This window comes from Pyrus communis, chromosome 5 (genome assembly GCF_963583255.1).
Source record: "Pyrus communis chromosome 5, drPyrComm1.1, whole genome shotgun sequence".
Taxonomy (NCBI): Eukaryota; Viridiplantae; Streptophyta; class Magnoliopsida; order Rosales; family Rosaceae; genus Pyrus; species Pyrus communis.
In genome coordinates this window covers 3,109,304-3,132,893 of record NC_084807.1, presented here as the reverse complement: position 1 = coordinate 3,132,893, position 23,590 = coordinate 3,109,304, and the positions used below count along the sequence as shown (strand labels likewise).

Genomic DNA, 23,590 nt, shown 5'->3' with positions numbered 1-23,590 from the left:
GATCTCAAGTCAAATTTAGGTACTTACGTAGCACAATTTTTCATACAATAACCTGTTTCATTCCATAGCCAAGATTTCAGATTCTGTAAAAGTTTCTCTTCAATTGTTTACTGTCATTTTATACCGTGTTTAATTAATTAATTAATTAATCAATCAATCGGTTTTTAATTGTTTAATTCAACTACGCTACCCTTCCACCTTCATTTCGTGTTTGTTCTCCCCTGTAAAACCATGTATCTTTAAATTCCAAGACAATTTCATCCATGGGCAACAGGTGTTACCTTACATTAATTACTAGTCGTCCAGTTGTGCTTTGGCTATCTGTCATCATGAATATGATTCTCCTGAATGAGACGAGGTAACTCCTGGATGATGTTTTTTTTTCTTTTCGTAGTGATGTGATTTGAATGTGGTGGAATGCATATTCATCTTAAGGAAAAGATCCAGATCCAGATTGTCAAACTTGCACACATAATAAACTGGAATTAATTTGAAAAAACTGTACCAATTAGGCTGGACCTATTCAAATCAGCATGCATATGCTTGTTTCTAAGACCACTCGTTAATTTACAGTATCTTCATCTTTGAATTTAGGGCATCCTTCTGAGACGAGGTATGAGAAGAAACAAGCATTTTCTTAATTTGATGATGAACCAGCAAAACCATGTGAAGGTAAAACTTGCCTCTAATTCTTGTGAACTTTAATACCTTGCATTTGGCAATTAAAATTACGGTTCTAATTTAATACTTTGCACATTACCAGTTGAACGAATAAGATTTGAACCTTATTATTCTTATCTTCTTTCCACATAATTCCAAAAGTTATAACATCCACCTCTGAAGACTAACCAAAATTACCATGGTTATGTAAGATTCAACTGATTTTCTTGTTTTATGGTCGTGCAGTTGCATACTCAAGGATTTTGAATTCGATGAATGGTGAAAGAAAAGCACATGGATCTCCTTTTGTTTATGAGTTCCTTGCATGAATATGCTGCACATTTTGGATGAAATGGTTTTCGGAATGAAAAGATGATCAACTCATGTGCACAGGTGGCCGTATCCATGTCAATATGAATTTCACTACAGGAGTTGTTTACTCAATATTTAGGAATAAGCAATTCAGGAAAACTGGTTCCAACATTATTTTATTTATTTTTTTTTTTTTTGGATCTTGGTACACCTCAAGTGATTGCTCTTTCTAAAACTTTCACTTTGCTATATTTCCCTGTCAAGTCATGTTTAAATTCTGTTCCAACTTTCAGAGTTCGATGGCCATGATAAAATGGAAAATTAAGGGAAAAATGTAAGGAATTATTATTGAGGCTTTTATAAATATGTTACATCTATCTGTAGAATTTAGCTTAATCATTTCGGCTTATTTATTAGTGAAATGTTGACCGCGAAGTTCAACTATGCTCTGAGTCAGGTCAAGATTAGGTCACTAATGTGTTTGTTGGCTTTACTGATGCAGAGAGCAAACTGTGGAATTGTAAAGATAGGATTATCTAAGGCCAACAATTTTAACATCCATCAATTAGTTGTCCAGGAATGGTTCTCCTGCCGTTTGGAGTGAATATGATGCTCCTTCAATTGGATAGGTATCCCTGGAATGATGTTTTACTTGTATACTGCCTTATTTTCAAGACAAGCACCATGGCTTTTCATTTTCTCTTCATGTCGCTGCCATATTCGAGTGGGTTAAGATATGTTTTTGTACACACACAGCTGTGGAAATGAGATCGGGTGACAATGACCACAAAACAAATGAGGTTCGGGTTTCCTTGGAGCACTGCTCTTATGCTTGCGCTTGTTGGAAGTCAGCAAATTGTGTTACTAGAACAGGTGGGTGGTTACTGCACTACACATTTAACAGGAACTATTTCTTATGTTGAACACCGCAGATGAGCTGTAAGCCTGTAAGTGAGTTTCATTTCACCTTAGTTTCTTCAGAATTGTTTCTGAAACGCTCATAAATTTTTTTTTTTTTTTTTTCTCTTTTTAATTGAGATAAAGAGAGACGGAGATAGTGAGAGTCTCATAGACATTGATCATATTCATTAATAGAAAAAAAAAGTCGAGATTGTTTAACATACACGTAATAAAGTGAATAGCTCATGTATAAGTTAATGCTAATGCAATCTATTTGTTAATGAGAACTATTTAAGTAGTTGCACCAATTATATTTCATTTCATGATCCTTTTTCTTGTTTTCTAAGATCAATCGATCAACTATAATTTCTTCTTCTATGAGTTTAGGAATATCATATAGAGCTGGGGTATGGAAAAGGAAAGCACTTGTGTTGGCATATCGAAATGGATATGGGAAGAAACAGGATTCACAATTTGATGTGGAGGCGAAGAGGGAGAAGAATCGATCTGGAGGTAAAGCTGTGATTTCTTTCTCTACATTTACATCAAAACTGTCCACAAACCTTCCCTGAACCTTTGTTGGAATTTCCACTCTCCTTAAAGAGAAAGATCATGTCCACACCACATATTATCTGAACATTGGCATGTTGTCACAGCTTGTGAACGTCTTATTCACCAGAGAGTGATCCATTGGAACTGTGAGATCACATGCTTTACCTAGGTATGTTTTCTAGTTGTATGTGTGGTGACATTTGAGTACAATTGCAGTCGAGTAAACATCTTTATTTGGATACTGCAGGGTCGTCCATTACGGAGGCAACCATCTGATTCATTAACCTTTCTAGAGGAAGATGCTGCGGACTGTAACCTAATTTAGGTGGAGGATGGTCGGAGCAGGCCGTCAAATGTTAGAATTTTTCTGGGTAACAACTCTGAACCATGGTAGTTCTTCATGTACATTATTGCAAATAGCAGTACAAACCCTAATCAGTAGGAGGTGACAAGAGTACCAATTATATCTTTTATTATTGTACAAAAGTCAACATGTAATTGTATAGATGGGGAATACAGTATGGAGCTCCTTCTGTTGAAAGCTGCTTATTTTATGGCGCTGAAATAGCCAATCGACAAATACCTCTCCTCTCTGAGTCTAAAGTGTGCACATATAATATTTTTACATTTTTAAGTAGGTTAATATCGTACTGATATCGCAAGATTTTCTCTTCACCCCCTTTCAATGAACTGGTTGTTGATGCATTAATTGTTTGCTTGGCTTGCAGGCAAGAATGGGCCACGAGCCAGAGGCCTTCCAAAACTCGGTTTTCAAACAACGAAGAAAACTTGCCGGTTCCCATCCTCCTGAAAGCAATGAAGAAAACACGCAGGTTTCCTAGAACTTCTGAAAGCATCGAAGAAAACGCGCAGGCTTCCCAGAACTTCTGAAAGCATCGACGAAAACATGTAGCTCAGTACTAAGGCTAATTAAGTTTTTAGGCATCAGACCTGATTCTCTCAAAAGCTCAATATTTTGCACCAGATACTTGAATTGACTTTCCACGAAAAGCCGCGAGTTGTGCTTGAAAAGAGCTACAACATTTTCCTCAGAAAGGATACTCCTAAGGAAATCATAAGTGGGCATAATCCTGTTTGTCAAGCTTATCCCAAAAGATGTGGATTATAAGCCAGAGTTTTTGCATGGTCCACCCTCGAAACACCGAGAAAGCCGAAAAACTCAAGCTTTGGCAAAAGAGTTTCCTTGGGATTGGCAGAAATTATCGGCGGACATGACCTAACAAGCTTTGAAATCTGGGTTTGGGATAGTCCATGGTTTCTCAGAAGGGCCAAAACAGATTCTGCTTTTTTTGGAGATTCCAGCCTCACCCTTTTGGATACTGAAATTGCATCTTCTGGGGACAACCCATATGTGTTTATGAGGTAATTGACTTTGAAACCATGCTGGGTTTCCGAGATTTCTGAGGTGATGGGTCTGCAAAGCAACTGATTTGGAAGACGAAAGTTTGAGGGTTTTGGACCAACAAGAACAAAACTTTTAGGTTCTGATGCAGATGTACAAGAAAATATTGAATTAACCAATTCGGAGGGCCTTCATATTGTAGAGTTGAATCATGTTAAAGGCCGAGGATGAACAATTTCAATTGGAGAAATTAAAACCCTAGAATTTCGAAAGAATATGAACTATCAAATTAATCCATGGATAAGTTTTCTTACTGTTTTTTCAGCAAATGGAAAACCTCCGTTTCGGTACTGCTATCTATCCATGGCGATAAGAGAAGAAATGAATTTCAGGCTTCAAAGACATCGAGGGTTTAGCCTCTTTGGGGAGAAGGGCGAATACCGTTGGACCCAGAAGCAATTTCGAAATCATTTCCCAAAAAAAAAAATGCAAGGAAACTTTAGCTGTTGGATTAATTAGTGAAACTTTAACCACAAGATCTGCACCCGTGGAAAGATAAGTAAATATTTTATTTATTATTTTGCAAACCTCTCATGCATCTTTTTGTAATATTCATGTAGTGCGTGTAATTTCTTGTACCTAATTATTTTACAATGTCTTTCTTTTTGGTGGATAAATATACATATTGCATATAGTAATTCCACGTAATAAAGTATTCTGAGTTACATTTCTAAAAAATGGACTACCTTGGGCCCAATTGGGGCGGATGCCAACTCAGCTTTTTGGTGGACAAATGTACATAATGCATATAGTAATTCGATGTAATAAAGCATTCTAGGTTAGCAAACTTCTGAAAAATCGATTGAAAAATTGGATAAGAGATCAAGGATGAACGATAATATGGTTATTCTGTAAAGAGGAACATTTGATGGTATTGGTAATGAAGTTGCTACTCAAAGCTTTCAAAACATAAAAATGCATCGAAAGATATTATAATATGTTGTATGAAAAACCTTGAGAATTTATGTACGTGTTTTGTTTAGTAAATCCTTAAGCGTTTTAATTTGTGACTTTGTTATTTGAGAATACCCCATCCATATGGATCTCTGGCTTCGTCTCGCTCACAAAAGTGTATACCCAAGGGAAGTAGCAGAATTATGTAAAGGTGGAATAACAGCATACGAGAATAGTTCATCTAATTGTAAAGGCATGATCAACTATCCGTTCATCTCCTGTACATTTCTCATTCAATGTTGGAATCCCATATACAAAACGAACGCGTCACGTCCACTGTAATTCCACACCCCTTTTGGTTTACTTTTTCATTTACAATTCCAAAAGGCTTCGAGTAACTCTGGTTTACAACTTTAATCCCTAACCAGAACATATCATATATCTGTGACTATAAATTAAAAGAGATTATGACACCGGGGAGTAATGCAGTAACAAATACGCCGAAGCGTGCTCCCCATGGCAGCCACTTTTCAAGCTCCATTGACCATGTAACCGATGCTTCTGCTAGTTTTAAAAGCATTGTCATTTCCGCTACAGACCGATGACTATACAGGGATGACTGCCAAGCCTCGAGTTAAAATCTGGGGTTCAAACTATACCCTCATGTGTCTTCTACAAAAACTCTGAAGATGAAAGCACGAAAGCGTTTGGAGTATAGCTTCGGATCAACAGCAGAGATTGAGGTCGGATCATATTGGAATGACTTGTATGCATGCTCGAGCTTTTTGCTGATATCATAGTCCTGTAGTATGTCAATTATACCGAAAAACAGAATGACATCGTACAGTTCTCCCGTTGGGTCTCCAACCAACTGAGGCTCACAATCATTTCTTCTCACTGTCCTTTCAGCCCATGCTGGCATATTAATACCTAAACTAATAGAAGACCGCCTGCAACAAAGCATTCCGAAATCAATTTAACTGATTATTACCAGGGATCTCTTTGAAAGATGAAAATTTGGCACAATTTTAATGGATTCATTTCTACCAGTTCGGGTCAGAAAGAAGCCGATCCATGTCAACTTTAGAAAGGCGTGGGGTTCCATTGTCAGGGTCGCCATTTCCTGCAAGGTCGGTACAGAATTCATGCGTTCAGAAAGGCTTTGCTTTGCATTTATGAGATGTATAAATAACTGAAGAAAGGTCTAGAAATAACCAGTTGGAGTACGAGCTCCAGATGTTCGGTCTGGAGTTTTGGGGTTATCCGTGCATGAAGCTTCTTGGAAATGAAGACCAACCAAGAGACTGTAGTCCATTATTCTTTCATGTTCAAGAAAGTCGCAATCTCTGTCCACTTGCCTGCATCGAGGTAGACTTCAACTCAGAAAGAGAAACTAGACTAATACACAACTGCTAAAATTTCCATATCTAACTTCCAATCTACCCAAACATTCTCACATATGCACATAGCACTCAAGTGTAATCCATTTCTTTTTCCGAAGATCATACGCTCCACCAACTCAATCAACCATATCTTCCTAAAATCAGGCATTAGTTATTTTTGAGTTTTGATAATAATTGAAAGAGGCAAGTATAATCCACATTTGTAACGATTTGACTGAGGAACTATTTTTCTCTCACCAAGTTCCTCCCAATAAGCATAGCCACTATGAGAAAATTGACATTGGAGTTAATGTACATCAGTCTAATGACTTATGATGGCGACTCTCCCTAGCTATTCTTTCACAACATAACACTAGAGTATGTCTAATGACTTATGATGGCGACTCTCCCTAGCTATTCTTTCACAACATAACACTAGAGTATGAATGAAAGGGAGTGTTCTCATAATCTTTGATATCCTAAACGAAAAAGTGATAGACAGACAGATAAAAATATACCTGCAGAACTCTTGAAACCAAACCTTCTGCAACCTAAATATATAATTAAGATCGAGATCTTTAAGAGTTGTTGTAGCATCAATTTCCGACTCAGGTTTATCGGTTGTACGGCCAAGGGAAGAGCCTTTTAAATCAAACCGCCTGTGAATTGCAAACTCAGAGCAAAATAGATTCCCCATAATGACAAATCTCACCTGGAAAAAGGGAATTATAAAGTTCAATATTTCAGAAGTTCAGAAAGCAATAAAAGGTTCACTAGCCAGCAGCATTACCTTCTTTTGGGCAGTCCCCGTTAACTTTACACAATGAAGGCCGTAAAATTTGGTGACCAGTGTATTCTCAAAGGATCTAACATGATTGTAGTAAGCTGGAAGCATTCTTAGAAGCACCTGTGATGGCCAAGTTGAGATCAGCACATTATTTAGTGCAGAAAATAACCGATCAAATCAGAATTCAGCGACGTATTAATTTGGAAGGATGTCATGATTAATAAAAATAGTAGCAATAGCAACATAATGGACTCAATATAATCTGAAGAGAGCTGCGAAGCTACATATCTATATCCAAACTGAGCAGGAAGCACGAGGAAAGGGTATAATAAATTTTTGAAACTTACCTTCACTTCTGCTTTCTTCATTGTCTTTATCATGTACCGGTCATCGTTTGTCAAATAAAAGAAGCTTCCACTCTTTCCAGGGGATGAGAGCTCTCTAAGGGCGTCATTTCCACATATTGATATCATGTAATCTGCTGGATCGACCTTGAACAATTTCCTGAGAGTCCTGAAAGACAAATAGGGCGAACCAGTTATCCATGTATGCTCCAAACAAAACTAATCGGGAGTTTTAAATGTACGACGAGGAAATGTTTTATCATACAAGAAGAGCAATACATATTCAGCGACTGATTCTGACAAGGTCGTATTTACAGGAGACTGAGTTAATTATCTAACTCTTCCAAAGATGGTAGTTCCTTATGGTATCAAATAAAATCCGAAAGAAACTTTTGAAAGGTCTTACCGGAAGACCACAGGACAATAATCCTTCCACCTGAAGTCGCATGACTGGTGTGGTGGAGTATACTTGGATCCTTCTGGGGGGAATTTTGTCCATACTTTCTCCTTGGGATCAAATGCTGAAGTCTTCAGGTCAAGAGATGTAGTTGGAGCAGGCCTTCCAACAGAATGCCTGTGCTATAAGAAACCAGTTAATATGCAAGGAAGATTTCTACAAATTTTTAAAGTTCAAGAGTAAAACTATAACGCAATCTAATGTTTCTCTCATCTCTCTTTTCTCACAATCTGGTAAATGGACTAAACAATTTAAGCAATTAGTGAAAGAAAATATGTAGCTTGTAATTTGACTAATTTCCCCATGTTCGGAGAAATTTCACAGGCCTTTCTAAGATTTCTCTTTGACAAAGAGAGCTCCAACAGCCTTCTAAAACATTGAAGCAAAGCACTTATCACAAAACATGAACCTGAATGGGGAAGGTCATCATAAGCTAAGATGGAACATGTTAAAAGAGAGAGATAGGAATTACGGATGTGTGAATGGGTACCAAGCAACTAAAAAGCTTCTAATGAATCGTTTCTTCGAATATGATCAACTCGAAACCACCAAATCATTCAAAAACACATTCGACACATCTATTTCTGAACCATATAGAGAAATATTCTGTGATTCATGCACGGCTTCTCCGTCAACTCATTTTATCTCATTACTTGCAGGACAAAAGATTAAGAATCAAAAGCACAGGAAGAACAGAAAGTGTACCAAGACAGGCAAAACCAAAAACAACAATAAAACAAAACCAGGTGCGAATGAAGGGCAGAAAACAACAAGGAATCGCATATACCTGATTCCCAACTGCAGATTAAGCATAAGCTCATAGTTCTTATGCCCTTTAGCTATTGTCACCCCCTGTCTCTTCATTGGCTGAACTTTCAAATGCTGATGTCTAATCCCTTTCGCAACCGAACCTTCCAACTCAAATCCAGCATTTCCATCTCTTGAGCTCCTATCAGCTCCATCAAACATGCTATCTCCATTAGATGACCTACTATAATTACTTGCCCTCCCATCGGAAGATTTCCTAGGCCTCACATTGCCTTCGTTCCCATTCTTATAAATATGCTGCTTGTTCAAGAACTCCCCTTCAATTCCAGGCCAACTCAGAGTCTTCTGCGAAGGGTATATCGAAATAGTTTCCTGCGGACACACCTTGCAATCATTCAAGTCCACTGCAAACATCTCCTGAGGATCCCAATCCACATGACCACCCGACGATCCTGCTGGGTAGTAAGTCCCATTCTGCTCTTTCGACTCCTTACTCCAAACTCCCACATAGAAACTCCCATCAGCCCACCGAAATGTGCCATTTCCTTTTGGCAAACCTTCTTCCCAAGACCCATCATACCGATTCCCATTGCTCCAAATCATGGTCCCATTCCCATGAATCTTTCCATGCCTCCATTGGCCAATGTAATGGTTCCCATTTTTCCACTGATACCGCCCCTGCCCGTCCTGCAAACCGCGGCGCCATTCACCCTCGTAGTAATCCCCATTGACAAAGCTCTTAGTCCCCTGACCATATTTCAAATTCATAACCCATGAACCTCTATAGGTATCCCCACAAGAACCTATGTAAGTTCCCTTACCATCCATATATCCATTCTTAAACTCACCTTCATAAGTGGCACCACAAGGCCAACTAAATTTTCCTTTACCCGCCGTCTTACCCTTCTGCCATTCGCCCACGTACATACACCCATCGGTCCACAGGTACTTACCTTGGCCGTGGGCGTAGTCATCGACCCATTGGCCGGTGTAGAAGTCGCCATTGGCGAGGACCTTCTCGTCGTGATAGGTTTCACCAGGCTCATGATCTGCAGGGGCTACGGACATTGTTGAGAATAAAGGGTTGGCCCTTTTCTTTCCACCAGTGTGTGTTTTGCGCACAGTTGCTTCCCAGGCCTTTACAATGAATCTGAACTCTTTGCTCATTATCTCTCTGAAGCCTCCCTCTGCTTAGCCACCTCTCTCTCTTCAGCTTCCTCACATTCCTCTTGGCTCAGGTTCATCAAATTGGCAGATCAAAAAATCCCTCTCTCTCTCTCTCTCTCTCTCCACAGATACAGACAATGTATATGCTTCAGAAGCAAGGGAAAGCAACCATTTCTGAACAAACCCAGAAGAGTAAACAATGGAGGGAATCAAAAAACAAAAAAACCAAATCTGGGTTTTGTTTTTTGTGGGTTTTTGTGAAGTGGGTTGAAAAAATAAAAATTCAAAACCCAGAAAAAAAAAATCGAACTGTTTGATTGATGGGAAAAGCAAAAAGGTTTGGTTGGTTCCAATGACTGGCCTTTTCTCTGTTTCCGGTGTGTGTGTGTGTGTGTTTTTTTTTTTTTTTCTCTTTTCCTATTTTCTCCTCGTTTTCTTTTCTTGCTTCGTTGAATTCGAACAACGGATTCAACACATCGGTCTTCGATTCCGGATTTGGCTCCGAGAAGCGCTGGCGGACCAGACAGTTGGAGGAAGGAAGAAAGGACTGTTGGTGGAAATATGTTTGCCATTTTTAGTGTCTCAATCGGACAAACCCCAAATACCCACTACTAACCTTAGTTTTCGTTTTCCCTTTTTTTTTTTTTTTTTTTTTTATTTATTTTTTTAAATTTACCCTGGTTATTTTATTTTTTTGCTTTTACCTCCATGTGGAGTACAGTTTCTTTTGCAATGGGTCCTTTCCTTTTCATGTAATTATGATTTCTTACCCTACACATCATGCCTTATGCCAAAGGTCAATTATGAATTCCAACCATAAATTGACCTTGCGTTTTACTACAAATAATTTCTTTAAAATTTCAAATACTCGTAAAAGGATATAGTAAAAGATTGTTATATTTACCTACGCGTGTATCTATCGGATGAGAAATTTTTCAGTGTATCAGACACATGACTCGGTACACCAAATGCATAATACAAGTGGTTGAAATTTGTTTTCAAGTATTCAACCACTTGTATAATGATTGGTGTACTAAGTCGCGTTTCTAGGATACTGAACAATTTCTCCTATCAGATGTCATTTGATTCAATCTAATGCCTGCTAGTAGATGGACAATTATTAATGCCTACTTTTAGACGTTCGAATGATCCCATTTGTTGCTAAGTGATTTATAATCACATTTGTTAGTTAATTAGAAAGAACACAAGTTATTGAATTGTAAGTAAATCACATTTGAAGGAAAGGAAAAAAGAGAAGAAAAAGTATGTATACTCAATTTAGCTATTGGAGTTAATGGCATGAAGATGAATATTGTCTTGATCAAGCAAATAAGTAAATAAGTACTCTTGATTAAAGGGGGTTGCAACCTCTTTTTCCCTCAATTAAATACAAATGGACTAAGATTATAGAATGGGCTAAGGACAGTAATAAATAAAAAAGGAAATTGTTAGTGACAGTTCAAAAACGTCATTCGACACTTTTTCTTTATAATTTCGCAATGAAGTATTGCTTATCTTCATTAATTTAAATCGTAAAGAAGTGAAAAAAAAAAAATTCATTGAGTGGACTTGCCATATTATATGATGAAGATTGAAGAATACACTTAAAAGTGTATACACTTGTTCCATGGAATTGAAAATTTAGAGGGATTTGTTATTATCACTAAAAAAGTCATCATGTGTTTTGCTTTTATGCGAAAGCAAATTCTTACAAAGTGTCAAATATCAACGTCGTAGGTAAAAAAGAAAACAAACAATCTCAAACATAACGCAACATATTTAAGTGGTTCAGTGTAAAACCCTACACCCACATGTGAATCACTGTGAAGAAATTCACTAAAAAATGAAAATTACAAAAGAGAGTTTAACTCTCACAACCCAAACTCCACAAATCACAAACCCTAAAACCAAATGAGTAAAGAACCCAAAACAAACATAGGACATTCTCTCAAATTGTTCTCTAACTCGCAAACTCAGAAATTGACTCTCATAAGTTTGCCACTCAAATAAGCCACACACTCATAAATCCAAATAGTGACCTCTACCCAAAACTCAATTAGATAAAACTTTCTACACTTATGGTGAGGCATACACAATAAACTACCCCGAAGGTTCTTATTTACAATGAATAAGACTTAGGTTATAATGGGAATCTCAATCCTAATTGGAAGTAAGTCCAAATCCTAATAAAATAGGTAATTAACAAAATCTCAGCACCAAGCAAGGAATCCAATCAAAAAGTCAAATCTAAACTCAAATAGAACACCAAAATGAAACAAGAAAAACGAGCCATGAATACTTTAACTTTTTGCTCGTACCGACAGATAGGCTGCGACCATCGATGTTCGCCGCTTCCAAAAACTTCTGATGTTGCTTCTCTGCTTCTCTTGATCGTTCATTCGATTGATCGTTGATTTCAAAATTCTTATTCAACACTCTAATTTTGAACCGCAATATCACAATATCATAAACTTCCTTTTTTTAGTTATTATATAATTGGTTTAAGACGCTATAAATTGTGTATTCCTACCATGTATTTCCTTAATGGGAGAAAAAATCACTTGAAACTAATTCACCGTTACAATGAGGTCTCATTCTATTGAAACAATGATATGTAAAAATTTCTCCGCATGATGTTATATTGAATCGAGTTGCCGTGCGGTAGTGGATAAGATTCAGGTTTTGTTAACTCTTTATCAATCGGCCTTGAATTAATAAACTGTACAACGCATCTCCCGGTCCCAAATTCCAATCGTGCGCCTGCTTTCTCATTCAAAGACTTGAGACTATTCTCTCTCTCTCTCTCTCTCTCTCTCTCTCGCGCGAGCGCGCGAGTGGAGGGTCAAAACCTTCACCCATAAATCCATGGACCCTAATGAAAAGTTTATGCCTGGTGGATTTGAAGGCGACACTTGTCCTTTTTAGACAGGTCAGCTTGATTAGTACATGATGATCGATGTTGATGGGTCACACAAAGGCAGAGCAAGTCTCTTAATCTCACTTTAATGAAAATGTTTTTGTTTATTCTTTTATATTTAGAAATTTTAACGAAAAATCTACAGTATTATTTATTTTAACAAAAAATTATATTTTTACACTAAAAAATCAATCCTGGTACTATTCACTTTACCTTTTATTTTGTCCTTACCATTAAAACTCAAAGTTGTCAAGTCTTTTTCATAAGTTTTCTTTTTATATTTTGAGTACAATGATATATTTTAAAGAAAACTAATGAAAATGGTTTAAAAACTTTAAGTTTTAACGATAAGAACAAAATAAAGGTTAAAGTGAATAGTGTCATGATTGACTTTTTAGTGTAAAACTATGGTTTTTCGTTAAAATGAACAGTATCGGGAGTCTTTCGTTAAAGTTCCCTATATTTTATACTAAAGAAAGAGATAGTTCGTCTAAGCCGCACGATAACCTAATTTGGTATGGAATTTGTCGTCCATAAGATTCGGACCTAAGATCTCTCACTTATAAGTGAAGATGAATATCACCAGACCGTAGTACTAAGTGACCATTTTAGTGAAAATGCTGGATATTTGATTAGCGATACCAAATTTATGCTAGGTGTTTCATTCCAGAGCCTTTCTAAGGTTCCGAGTCTTTGGAACAAATTATCCACTTCAAATCCAAATTTGGAGACGGATTTGATTCTATTTTTTAACACATAAACTTATTTTATTTTTTATATTGTATAGTGATTTTTACGCACAATTTTTTGTTTTTCATACACATCTCTTTATTTTTAACCATTAAATTGTATAAATCAAACAAAATCATGACGAAAACTAAACATAGATGTCTAAATTTATCATTTTCCAATTTTATTCCTTAAAATCCGCCTAGATGCTAAGCCCCAACTCACTGCTCGACTAGCATCTAACGTCTTTTAGAACATTAACTAAAACTATTCAATAGTACTACGAAAACTCACTTATTTAAGGGACCATCAATAAATTTGGAACATGGGCTAATTCTAGATCGAATGGTCCATAGTCATCCACTCATTTGGAAATGAGAACTTGTTCCAACTTTAGGTTTGGGACTTGGGGCAATGGTGGTCCAATAGCTTTGAAAACGGGGGACAGAGGTGCTACAAACTCCACATAGTTATAAGCAACCGATGGTGACAGGGATCGGAAAATGATCTTTGTCGGATCCTTTTTCGGGAGATCTTAAGGATCTTGTAATCGTGATCGTTCATCGTACATCGTGCATTCATAAATCATTTCAAAATTTAAAATTTAAAATTAAATATAAATAGTACCCAATAAAAATTGACCGTATAATGTATAATAAACGGTCACGATCACATAATTCTTAGGATTCCCAGAAAAAGAAATCGGCGAGGAACCTTTTCCACAGGGATCACACATGTACAGCCCATGACAGAACCAAAATTAAGGTGCTTATTGGCTTGATGTGTACCGTGTTGTAGCGTGGTCTGCTTTTGGGGTGGCTGCTGTCACATACAAATTAGCCTTTGTCTGTTAACGGTCGATACTGAAGTGACGGTACAGAGAGCAAGAATTTAAGCTAGTTCATGGACCATTCTTCCTTAAAGTTTCTGTCCAACGCCGACAGGCATGCAAGCCATTCGATTCAAAGTGAACACCAATCGACCGAGATCCTTCTCTTTGATGTCACGTCTCCAATTTTATATTCTTGATCTGTATTTGTTGAGATCCGTTGTCGTCGAAAAGGTTAAATTGATAATATAAACGGATTAAGTTTGGCTAGTATTATTTCCCCTAAACAGATGATGAGCCTTGTTGAAGTGCAAATAGGAGGAATGAAAAATATTTGGTGTTAATTGTATATTTGCATAAAATATTCCCTTTCATATAGGTCTGACAATTTCCTACATGATCCGTTAATTCGACAAAAAAATAACAATTTCCGGATCAATCAGTTAATGATTGGGGTCATATTGGGTCCTCGTTAAAAACCAATTAATAAGTCGGATTGTTGTCAGGTCACCCGTTGAGAACTCAATAAGATATTGTTTGTCATATCTAGACATTAGACATGACAATTTCTTACACAACCCGTTAATCTGACACAAAATAACATGATCCTTTAACAAATTGGGTCATTATCGAATCACATGTTCAGAACCGTTAAAATAACAGGTTTAACACAACAAATACGACATGTTTGCTAGACCAATACATACATATTCATATATACAAGGAAATTTATGATACCAATCGAAATATTACGTTGTCATATTGAATCAGAAACTAATCGATTAGGTGAATTTATTTAATGTGTGATCGATGTAAGAATAGTAATAATCTAAGATTTACACATTTTGACGTCTTGCAAGTGAACACAAAGCAAAGAGATTGGTCATTAAGAATAAAGAGATAAGAAGGTGTAAGGAGGATGAACCGCCTAGCATCGTGCACATCAGTGCATCATGATAATTAGTTCTAAGATCAATTAGATCATCTCCAAATGAGATATCAAATATAATTAAAAGACATTAAGGTATTCTCCAATGGATGTTTCAAATATGATGTGACAACAAACCAAAAATAAGTCAAATATTTTTAACTTATGGATCCCATTAACAACCAATAGAATAAAAACTAAAATTAATTTTGATTATTTTTTAATAGTTAATGTAACTCTGGATCTAACAAAATAATAAAATAAATATTTGCCACCATCAAATATAATTTTAACATCACTTTTGAAGATGATCTTAAACAACTTAAAAGTCTGATATTTAGTTGGTAGCCACGATCTATAGATAGATTAGATCGCACTTCAAGTCTTTCAGTTACATGCAACCAAAATAAAAGAATATTATATTGGACCGTGAAATAGTAATTATATTAAGTAAATGCAGTATCATAGTCCCGTCAAAAAATATTAATAGTTAATGTTGCAAACTTTTTCTTTTATTTGTACACACTCCACTACGAAAAACCCTTGTGTGCACATTGTGTCGGATTCTCACAAGAATGTACGTGGAATCCACTGTTTTTATTAATGCATAAACAGAAGTGCAAGAGTCCACCCAAGACGTGCAAAGAACTCCTCCTCGATCGTTTCTTGAAAGTGTTGGGAGCACATAACTAGGATTAGTCGATTGTTTAAACAGCAATGGGCCCTTGAATCACGGAGCCAAATCAAGGTTGGTTTCTCTAAACAAAACAAAGCAAAAAAAATAATCCAAATAATATGGTTCTTTTGACCTTTTTGCTGAAGAATCCAAATCATTGGTGCAACAAGTAGACCAATTATAAAAAGGAAGAAATAACATATGAAATGTATACGCATGATGTGGCTTCCACACAAAAATGTCAATTGGGAGTGGGTTTGTAGGGTAGTTGGTTAAAACTTTGGTTTTTTTTCTGTCAAACAATATATTTGATAGATTAGAAGTTAGATTATACTAGAATTGAAAATAGGATTGTGATTTGATCTCTTAAAGATATCAATCCTGTATAAGGTGTCTTATATTGGAAATATGATTGATGTAATCCTTAATTGAATATGATTATGATACTTGACTTGGAGGTTAAGAAAGTAAAGTTTAGGTTTCCTTTATGGATGGAAACCCTAGCTTTTAGCCTATATAAAAACACCAGTCCCTATAAGCCCTAGAACACACAACATAATGCTTCCCATAGAGTAGTTGTATTCGGCTAGGAGTTTATAGAAGATCTTGGTGTTGCTATGCTCTGCTACTTTTGTGTTCGACTTCGATGGCCGCCGTTGGAATCAAGTCAGTCACTCATTCGTTTGTGTTTTAATTGTATAACCTTATACGGCTAATAGTTGGTATCAGAGCCATTGGTTATATAATTAAAACCTATTAAGATTGAAGTTTGATTAAAGTTGTTGAGAAAATTGATGAACTGAGCTTAATTTTTTTTTTTTTTTTTTAAGCAACGTTTTGAGAGTACATACAATTGTCTTGAAATTTTGTGCAATTTCTCACATCCCATCAATTGCCGTGAGTAAATCATACACTGCAGTGATAATTCTTGAGCAATTTTATAATTAATATATTTGTTGTTATGACCTACTTCCTGGGACCACATTCCTCTTGCAACCAATTGCATTCATTCATGATAGTTTCAACTAAAACCATTATGTATGCTGTTTTAGCATATTAATAATTAAGAATTATACCTTGCTATTGATTTGTGACATGATTTAGACTTGTATATATGCACTTGTAGAGTGCATCAAATCAGTTATAGTCCAATAATATTCTACGAAATTGGGATCTCTTTTGCATGCAACATGTTAGATCCCACATCGCTCAGGAGAGAGGATCCTCTATGCCTTATATGTACATGCTCACCTCCATCTAGCACGAGGCCTTTTGGGAACTCACTGGCTTCGGGTTCCATCGGAACTCCGAAGTTAAGTGAGTTTGGATGAGAGCAATTCTAGGATGGGCGACCCACTAGGAAGTGTGAGTTCCCAGAAACAAAACCGTGAGGGCGTGGTAGGGGCCCAAAGTAAATAATCTCGTGCTACGATAGAGTAAAGCCCGAGATGTGGTGGAGTTCGGGTCGGGATGTGACAATTTCGTATCAGAGCCAATCCTTGGGGGGGGGGGGGTGGCTTGTTAGATCCCACATCATCCAAGGGAAAAGATCCTATATGCTTTATATGTACATGCCCACCTCCATATAGCACGAGGCCTCCACTAGGAAGTGTGAGTTTCCAGAAACAAAACCATGAGGGCGTGGTAGGGGCCCAAAGCAAACAATCTCGTGCTACGACGGAGTAAAGCCCGAGATGTGGTGGAGTTCGGGTCGAGATGTGACAATTTCGTATCAGAGCCAATCCTTGGGGGGGGGGGTGGCTTGTTAGATCCCACATCATCCAAGGGAGAGGATCCTATATGCTTTATATGTACATGCCCACCTCCATATAGCACGAGGCCTTTTGGGAACTCACTGGCTTCGGGTTCCATTGGAACTCTGAAGTTAAGCGAGTTTGGGCGAGAGCAATCCTAGGATGGGTGACCCACTGGGAAGTTCTTGTGTGAGTTCCCAGAAACAAAACCTTGAGGGCATGGTCGGGGCCAAAAACAGATAATATTGTGCTATGGCGGGATCGAGCCCGGGATGTGACACAACAATTCCTAGCGGTTTATTCCTAGAAATTATGTAGTGTTGAGTCATTCAATTTTAAAGAAGGAAAGTGGGTTATGCTCATGTGTATTGCTTGTGCACTAAAACAGGTGCAAGTATGCAATGAATTTATTGTAAAAGTTGGTCTTTCTGCATATGGGGCGTAAAGTTTATAAAATCTGAGCCTGCATCATGAACTTGTGATTACATGTTGGTTTGATTGCCATATCACTTTTAACTATTCTAAATGAATATTCATGTCAATTGCTTCAAGTTGTAATACAACTGTGGCCTAATTAATTTACTTAGAGACTAAATGCAAATTGCTTAATCAATAATTAGATTTGGATTTTAAATGTGGCAAGCCTACTATTGTTAAAGCTCTTATCGTATTCGGTTCTGATAAAGAGATGTAAAGAAAAGTTTGATTAGAATGTTTTACCATATATTGCCGATGTGTTCTCAAGTTGTGTAAGCACATGTACAAATTTACATTCTAACCTTGCATTGGAGAATTACTTGAGATCCCTCAGTCAAACAAGCTCAATGAAGAGGTTCGTATATACATTAGTATATGAAATTCTGGTACGATCTTTTCTTTTGGTCTTCATGATAAATTATATAAGGAATGGTTGTGTTGGATTCATGAAGTGTTAAATTGTTCATGGAAAATTCAACCATGTCGTGACGTCTTTCCGATAGGAAGCATATTCTAAGTTTTATGCATGTCAACTATATACATGTCTGTTAATGAATTTTAATAAAATTCCTATACATGAAAGTAAGTCATACATATTTTGGCAACATTTGTTAAGCAAATGGCGCGTATATTGTTGCTTGTATGGCTAATTTGGTTCAAGCATGAGATGACATATTTTTAATATTGCCGTGGGTTTTGGACTATAATGAATTGTAGTTTTGTTTCCACTAATATTCACGAGATGTGAATGAACTTTTATGCCATTAATAGCACAAGAAATATGCGTGACTAATCAATCAGGTGTTGGAAATTATATATTATAATATTTATTTTTTGTATGAATGAAAAATAAGAGTCAGGTGTCATAGTTGAATTCAAATTCATGAGTTGTATATGTTCGTTGGAACTTTAGGCAACAATCATAATGTTTCAAAAAGGGTGGCTTGAGTTCTATATAAACATAAGCATCCCACCTGTCTAAGAGGATGAAGATAAGAGTTTTCTCCAATGTCTTAGTAAAAATCCAAGTCGTGTCTTGAGAGTACGGAATATATGAAGTTTGCTAGAGTTCGAAGATTGAAGTGCTTTGACTTCGGATTATAGATTGTTGAATCCTAGGAGAATGACGCCTACTGAACTACAAGCACAAAAGTAAGGGTGAAATTCTGTCTTTAGGACATTGCATTTATGCAAGCCTCAATCTCCAAGTTTGTCAATCGTTCTAACTTTCTCTTTTGTTGTTTATATTAATCTCATACATAATTGATGTTGTGAATTTCTTTATGATTATTATTATTGTAATTCTTGCGTTATTTTCATATTTTCTAATATTGCTCCAACATCAGGTTTGTCTACATTTTTGCTTTCCTATCTCAGTATAGTCATTTAATTGTACATGATTAGTTAAATATGAAATTGGTGCATAACTTATGGATTGACTGAGAATGATAGAAAGCATCCAGTGACAAGAACAAGGGTATTATACAAATGAATAAGGTTTGTAGTAATGTGACAATTCTCCTTTGTATTTTTATCTATTCTTATATGAGAATTTTGGTTGGTCATGTGATTATATATATGTTTACAAAGAAGTGGTGAACATATGAAGGCATGAGGTATGTAATCCATTCAAAGTATGTGGCTTAATTGATAAGCATGAATTTTCAAACATGTATTATTGTTTGTGGTTTTTCCTATGCCTAAAGAATTTAAACAGTGCTTTGATTAGTAATTTTTATATGTCATAAGGTGAGAAGAAAAGAAACTTTTCAAGGCTAATGTAGGGCATATATTGGAAATGTTTTCAATGGAAGAAAATAATTTTGGTTGTTCCTTTTATTTAATTTGGTATTTACAAGGCTAATGCACGATTTTGATGCTAATGTTTTAGGAGTCTTGTACTACGGAAAGAAAGGTGCAAAAGAAAAGGAACCCATTTGACTAAAGAAAACATTTGAGTGATTTAGCTTTTAAATTAAAGGAATGTATTGTTCTTTCCCATTACATAAAGAATTTCTATTGGGTAAATTACACTTTCATACCTCAGGTTTAGGGTTTATTTCAATTTCTTACAACATCTTCAAAACATTTCACTTTCATATCTTAAGTACTATTTTATTTCAAAATAATATATACGTTACATTTTTCATCTATTGATCTGTTAAGTGCTGATGTGGCTGCCACATATGTGTCACGTGGTTGCCAAATGTGTGCCATGTGGCAAAAAAAAATATATTTTTTAAAAAAACCTGAATTAAAAAAATAAAAAAATAAAAACTTGAAAACGCAGAAACCCACCCCACCTCGTAGCCCCTCCCCACCTCTCTTCTCATTCCCAAGCATCCCAACCACCTCCCTCTCCTCCACTCTCTTCACCTCCCCTCCCAACCAAAAACCTATCCCATCCCACCCCACCCTCACCTCCCCCACTGGATGAGAGAGCCTCGCTGGACGGCGCAAATACGCACTTGCATCTTTCCTTCACAGCTGAGCTAGACCCGTTGTCTACGAGTCGGATCTCAGATCTTCGCAGCCTATAGATCCCAAGGTCGTCGGCGTACGCCTCTGAACTTTTTTTGGCGCGATGCATCCATTGCCGACGACTTCAACCTGGTTCGCTTTACGGGTTTCGGGTTTTTCCTTGCTGAAGTGAAGTGAGTAAGGTTTTGAATTTGTAGAAGTTGAGACAGAGAGACAGAAAGAAGGTAAAAGTGAGAAGCTTTTTGGAGTGGAATGAAGAAGAAAGAGCAAAAGAGAAGAGGGAGGAACAACAAAGGGGAATGAGGGTGAGGTCGCGAGGGGCGGGGGCGAGAAGGAGGGTGAGGTCGCGGGGGTGACGTCGAGGTGGGTCGTGCGGTGGGGGGTCAGGTGGGTCGCTGGGACGAAAGGGGAAAATGAGCGGGGCGGGTGTGGGTGGGGGGAAAAGGGTTCTGGGTTTGTAGGGGGTGGTTGCAGGGAGATGGGATGAGTTTCAAGTTTTTATTTATTTTTATTTAGGTTTTTTTTTTAAATTTTTTTTTTTTTGCCACATGACACACATTTGGCAGCCACGTGGTACACATGTGGCAGCCACGTCAGCACTTAACGGATCAATAGATGAAAAATGTAACGGATATATTATTTTGAAATAAAATAGTACTTAAGGTATGAAAGTGAAATGTTTTGAAGATGTTGTAAGAAATTGAAATAGACCCCGAACTTGAGGTATGAAAGTGTAATTTACCCATTTCTATTTTAAGTAATTGACTCCATAATGATAAGTATTGACATTCATGTGGTTGAATAAAACTTGTTCTATATGTGATTAATCTCTTTCAAGTATGCTGTCAGGTTTCTTGAGATTAATTTTAATGTCAAAAGAAGTCATGAAGGAATTAGTGCCATTTGTTGGCAAGACTCGACGCTCAAATCAGGTTATCATAATTTTGTCACTTATAGTTAATTAATCCATGTAACTTTTGTATTGTTTCAGGGTGGAGTTGATAAATGTCTTTTCAACTAAAGCAAGCCGCAACGGCGTAGTTGATGATGGGACTGTGTTTTTGAGGTACTTCATTCAACTTTATATCTTAATTAGAATAAAAGGGAAAATCTTCTTGCCTATAGGTGTGGATTACTTCTTTTAGTTTAATTAAGATGACATAGTATGGGTTTTATTTCACAAAAGTTGTGAAAATCTTCATCTTGCCTACAGGTGTTGAAGTTTTTCACGAAGGTACTTTTGCGACATAAAATCTAGTACCAGAAACTAGTTAATTTTCTTGCCTATAGGTGTAAATTAATTCAGTTTTATGAAGTTTATTGGGATAAAGTTCCATGCCATTAGTTACAAATATTTCCACAATGAGCCCCATAAAAGGTTGTGGTTTTAAGGCATGGAAATCGGTTGCATCATGACGTATTTTGTATCTCTTCATGAGACTTGTTGATGCAAAGTATTGGACCCATGAAGGTTAATCAAGGATTGCTAAGGTACGCATTGTTTAAGTCTTATGCTTGTAAATCTTTTCAATTTGAACTATGATGTCAGTTTAAAGGATGAAATTTGACTATTTGAGTTTCCTTTGGACATCAAAATTGAAATGATATGAAATTGAAATTGTTATGGATGCATAAATTCATGATAGATGCATATAATTGTTTCCGGTAGATTGCGTGTCTTGATTTAAATTGGGTGAATGACACGTCTAATGGTCACCAAATGACCTGAATTTTGGACATGTTCAACATATAGATGTCTCATATGTGTCTGCATATTTTCGTAATTTTCTGCCATTTATTTTAATTATGGTGAATTTACTAGTAACCCATGCTTGTATAGACAGTTTTACTGGCAGATTGTGTTGGTCTTTTTGAGACGTGACTTTAGACTACTAGTTTGACCCAAAATGGCTCTATATTTTTATTTTATGAAGATTGGTATGTCTATTTTGATCAGAATAACTTTGGTAGCAATCAAGCTTGTAAATTAATTATGATAAATTTTAAAGTAAGTGTAACTCATTGCTGAAATTCTGTTTGACAACTTTATGTTGGTTGTGATGTCTATTTATTATGTCCAAAATATAAAGCAATTTTATTTAGGTACATCTTTGAAAGAGTGTTTGCCCAAGTGGGAGAATTAGTGAACAAAAATTGGGCTTCACACTCATTAACTTATTTGCAAGTATAAACTCTAAAAACTTAGTGGGAGTTGTTCTAAAATTTTGAGCATTAAGTGAATTTGCATGAATCTATTAAAGTGTTATTCTATCTTCCATGAATTTGTGATGCTCAAATGTCTATACTATGATTAAGTTGCACGAATGGATACTTGGTATATGCGTACATTTTTTCTGTTACTTGATATCATTTGGATTCCTCGGTTGATCATTTGTTTTGGGGTTCATAAGGACTTAGCATAAATGTGGACTTATTAATACATATAAGATGGTTGTTGGATGCATGTTTTTGTATAATAGCAGTGAATTCTTTCATGCTTAGTTGTACCTTTCATTGAGGTAATACGCATTCATTGACTAAGGCTATTCCCAAAGGCATATTTTCAAAAGTATGATTTAAGTATTGATTTCCAAATTGAGTAACGATGTTGCAGATCAGTAGGAGCTTGAGTTTTGTATTAGTAATGCCTTACATTTGCATATGACCTATAAGGTATGTATAGAATCCATGTATTCAATTTAATCTTCAGTTGGATTCATTAAGTCATATTTTTCGTGTGCTAGTCAAGTATTCGATGAAATATATGTCGGATATCAAGTTGTTATCAAATTGCATATTAAATTACATGTCATGGTTTGTGCATTGCCTCAGTTGTGAGGATTTCCATCTTGCCCGCATGTGTTGGAAATCACTATGAGAGTAACTGGTATGGTGGATAGATCTATGTCAAAAACATATTAATTCATCTTGCCCACAAGTGTTGAATTAATTTGTTCTATGAAGTTTTAGGATATTTCACTTGGACATGTGCCTATTTGGTATTTTCAGTTGTGTCCGTTGGTGACAAACATTGTTTGTATTGTTACTAATCTAATGAAAATGATGCATGATTGTTTTGGAGATGTATTCACACATGCAAGTTATGGTGGTTTCATTAGATGAAGGATATTTGTATTGGTAGATTTAAGGCTT

General features: G+C 36.4%; 1 protein-coding gene and 1 long non-coding RNA gene across 5 annotated transcripts; one reads left to right on the top strand and one right to left on the bottom strand.

Moving 5' to 3' along the window:
• Positions 1-17: 17 nt before the first annotated feature.
• LOC137733638 (uncharacterized) lies at positions 18-4,064 on the top strand. Of its 4 annotated transcripts, none has more exons than XR_011068509.1 (9): positions 19-358; positions 595-672; positions 907-1,306; positions 1,475-1,601; positions 1,729-1,919; positions 2,260-2,385; positions 2,529-2,593; positions 2,672-2,795; positions 3,153-4,064. It is a non-coding gene; the product is annotated as an uncharacterized lncRNA (long non-coding RNA). The 4 variants fall into 4 exon arrangements; XR_011068507.1 differs by having other exon boundaries at positions 22-358; positions 907-1,053; XR_011068506.1 differs by having other exon boundaries at positions 18-358; positions 907-1,601.
• A 952-nt stretch (positions 4,065-5,016) lies between these two features.
• Positions 5,017-10,200, bottom strand: LOC137735511 (phosphatidylinositol 4-phosphate 5-kinase 6-like). The gene is made up of 8 exons (XM_068474938.1): positions 8,499-10,200; positions 7,661-7,828; positions 7,258-7,423; positions 6,914-7,030; positions 6,642-6,835; positions 5,957-6,099; positions 5,789-5,864; positions 5,017-5,691 (listed from the first exon to the last, which is right to left on the bottom strand). Exons 1-8 carry the CDS (start codon positions 9,644-9,646, stop codon positions 5,403-5,405), a joined length of 2,301 nt encoding a protein of 766 aa, XP_068331039.1. The 5' UTR covers positions 9,647-10,200; the 3' UTR covers positions 5,017-5,402.
• Positions 10,201-23,590: the final 13,390 nt, after the last annotated feature.

What these genes read in the sequence shown, in the direction of transcription:
- LOC137735511 (XM_068474938.1), bottom strand. Translation starts at nt 9,646, where the DNA reads ATGAGCAAAGAGTTCAGATTCATTGTAAAGGCCTGGGAAGCAACTGTG. An exon ending in TGAAGAAAGCAGAAGTGAAG is followed by an intron (nt 7,031 to 7,257) that starts GTAAGTTTCAAA and finishes TGGCCATCACAG; the next exon opens with GTGCTTCTAAGAATGCTTCC. An exon ending in CTTCTTTCTGACCCGAACTG is followed by an intron (nt 5,692 to 5,788) that starts GTAGAAATGAAT and finishes GCTTTGTTGCAG; the next exon opens with GCGGTCTTCTATTAGTTTAG.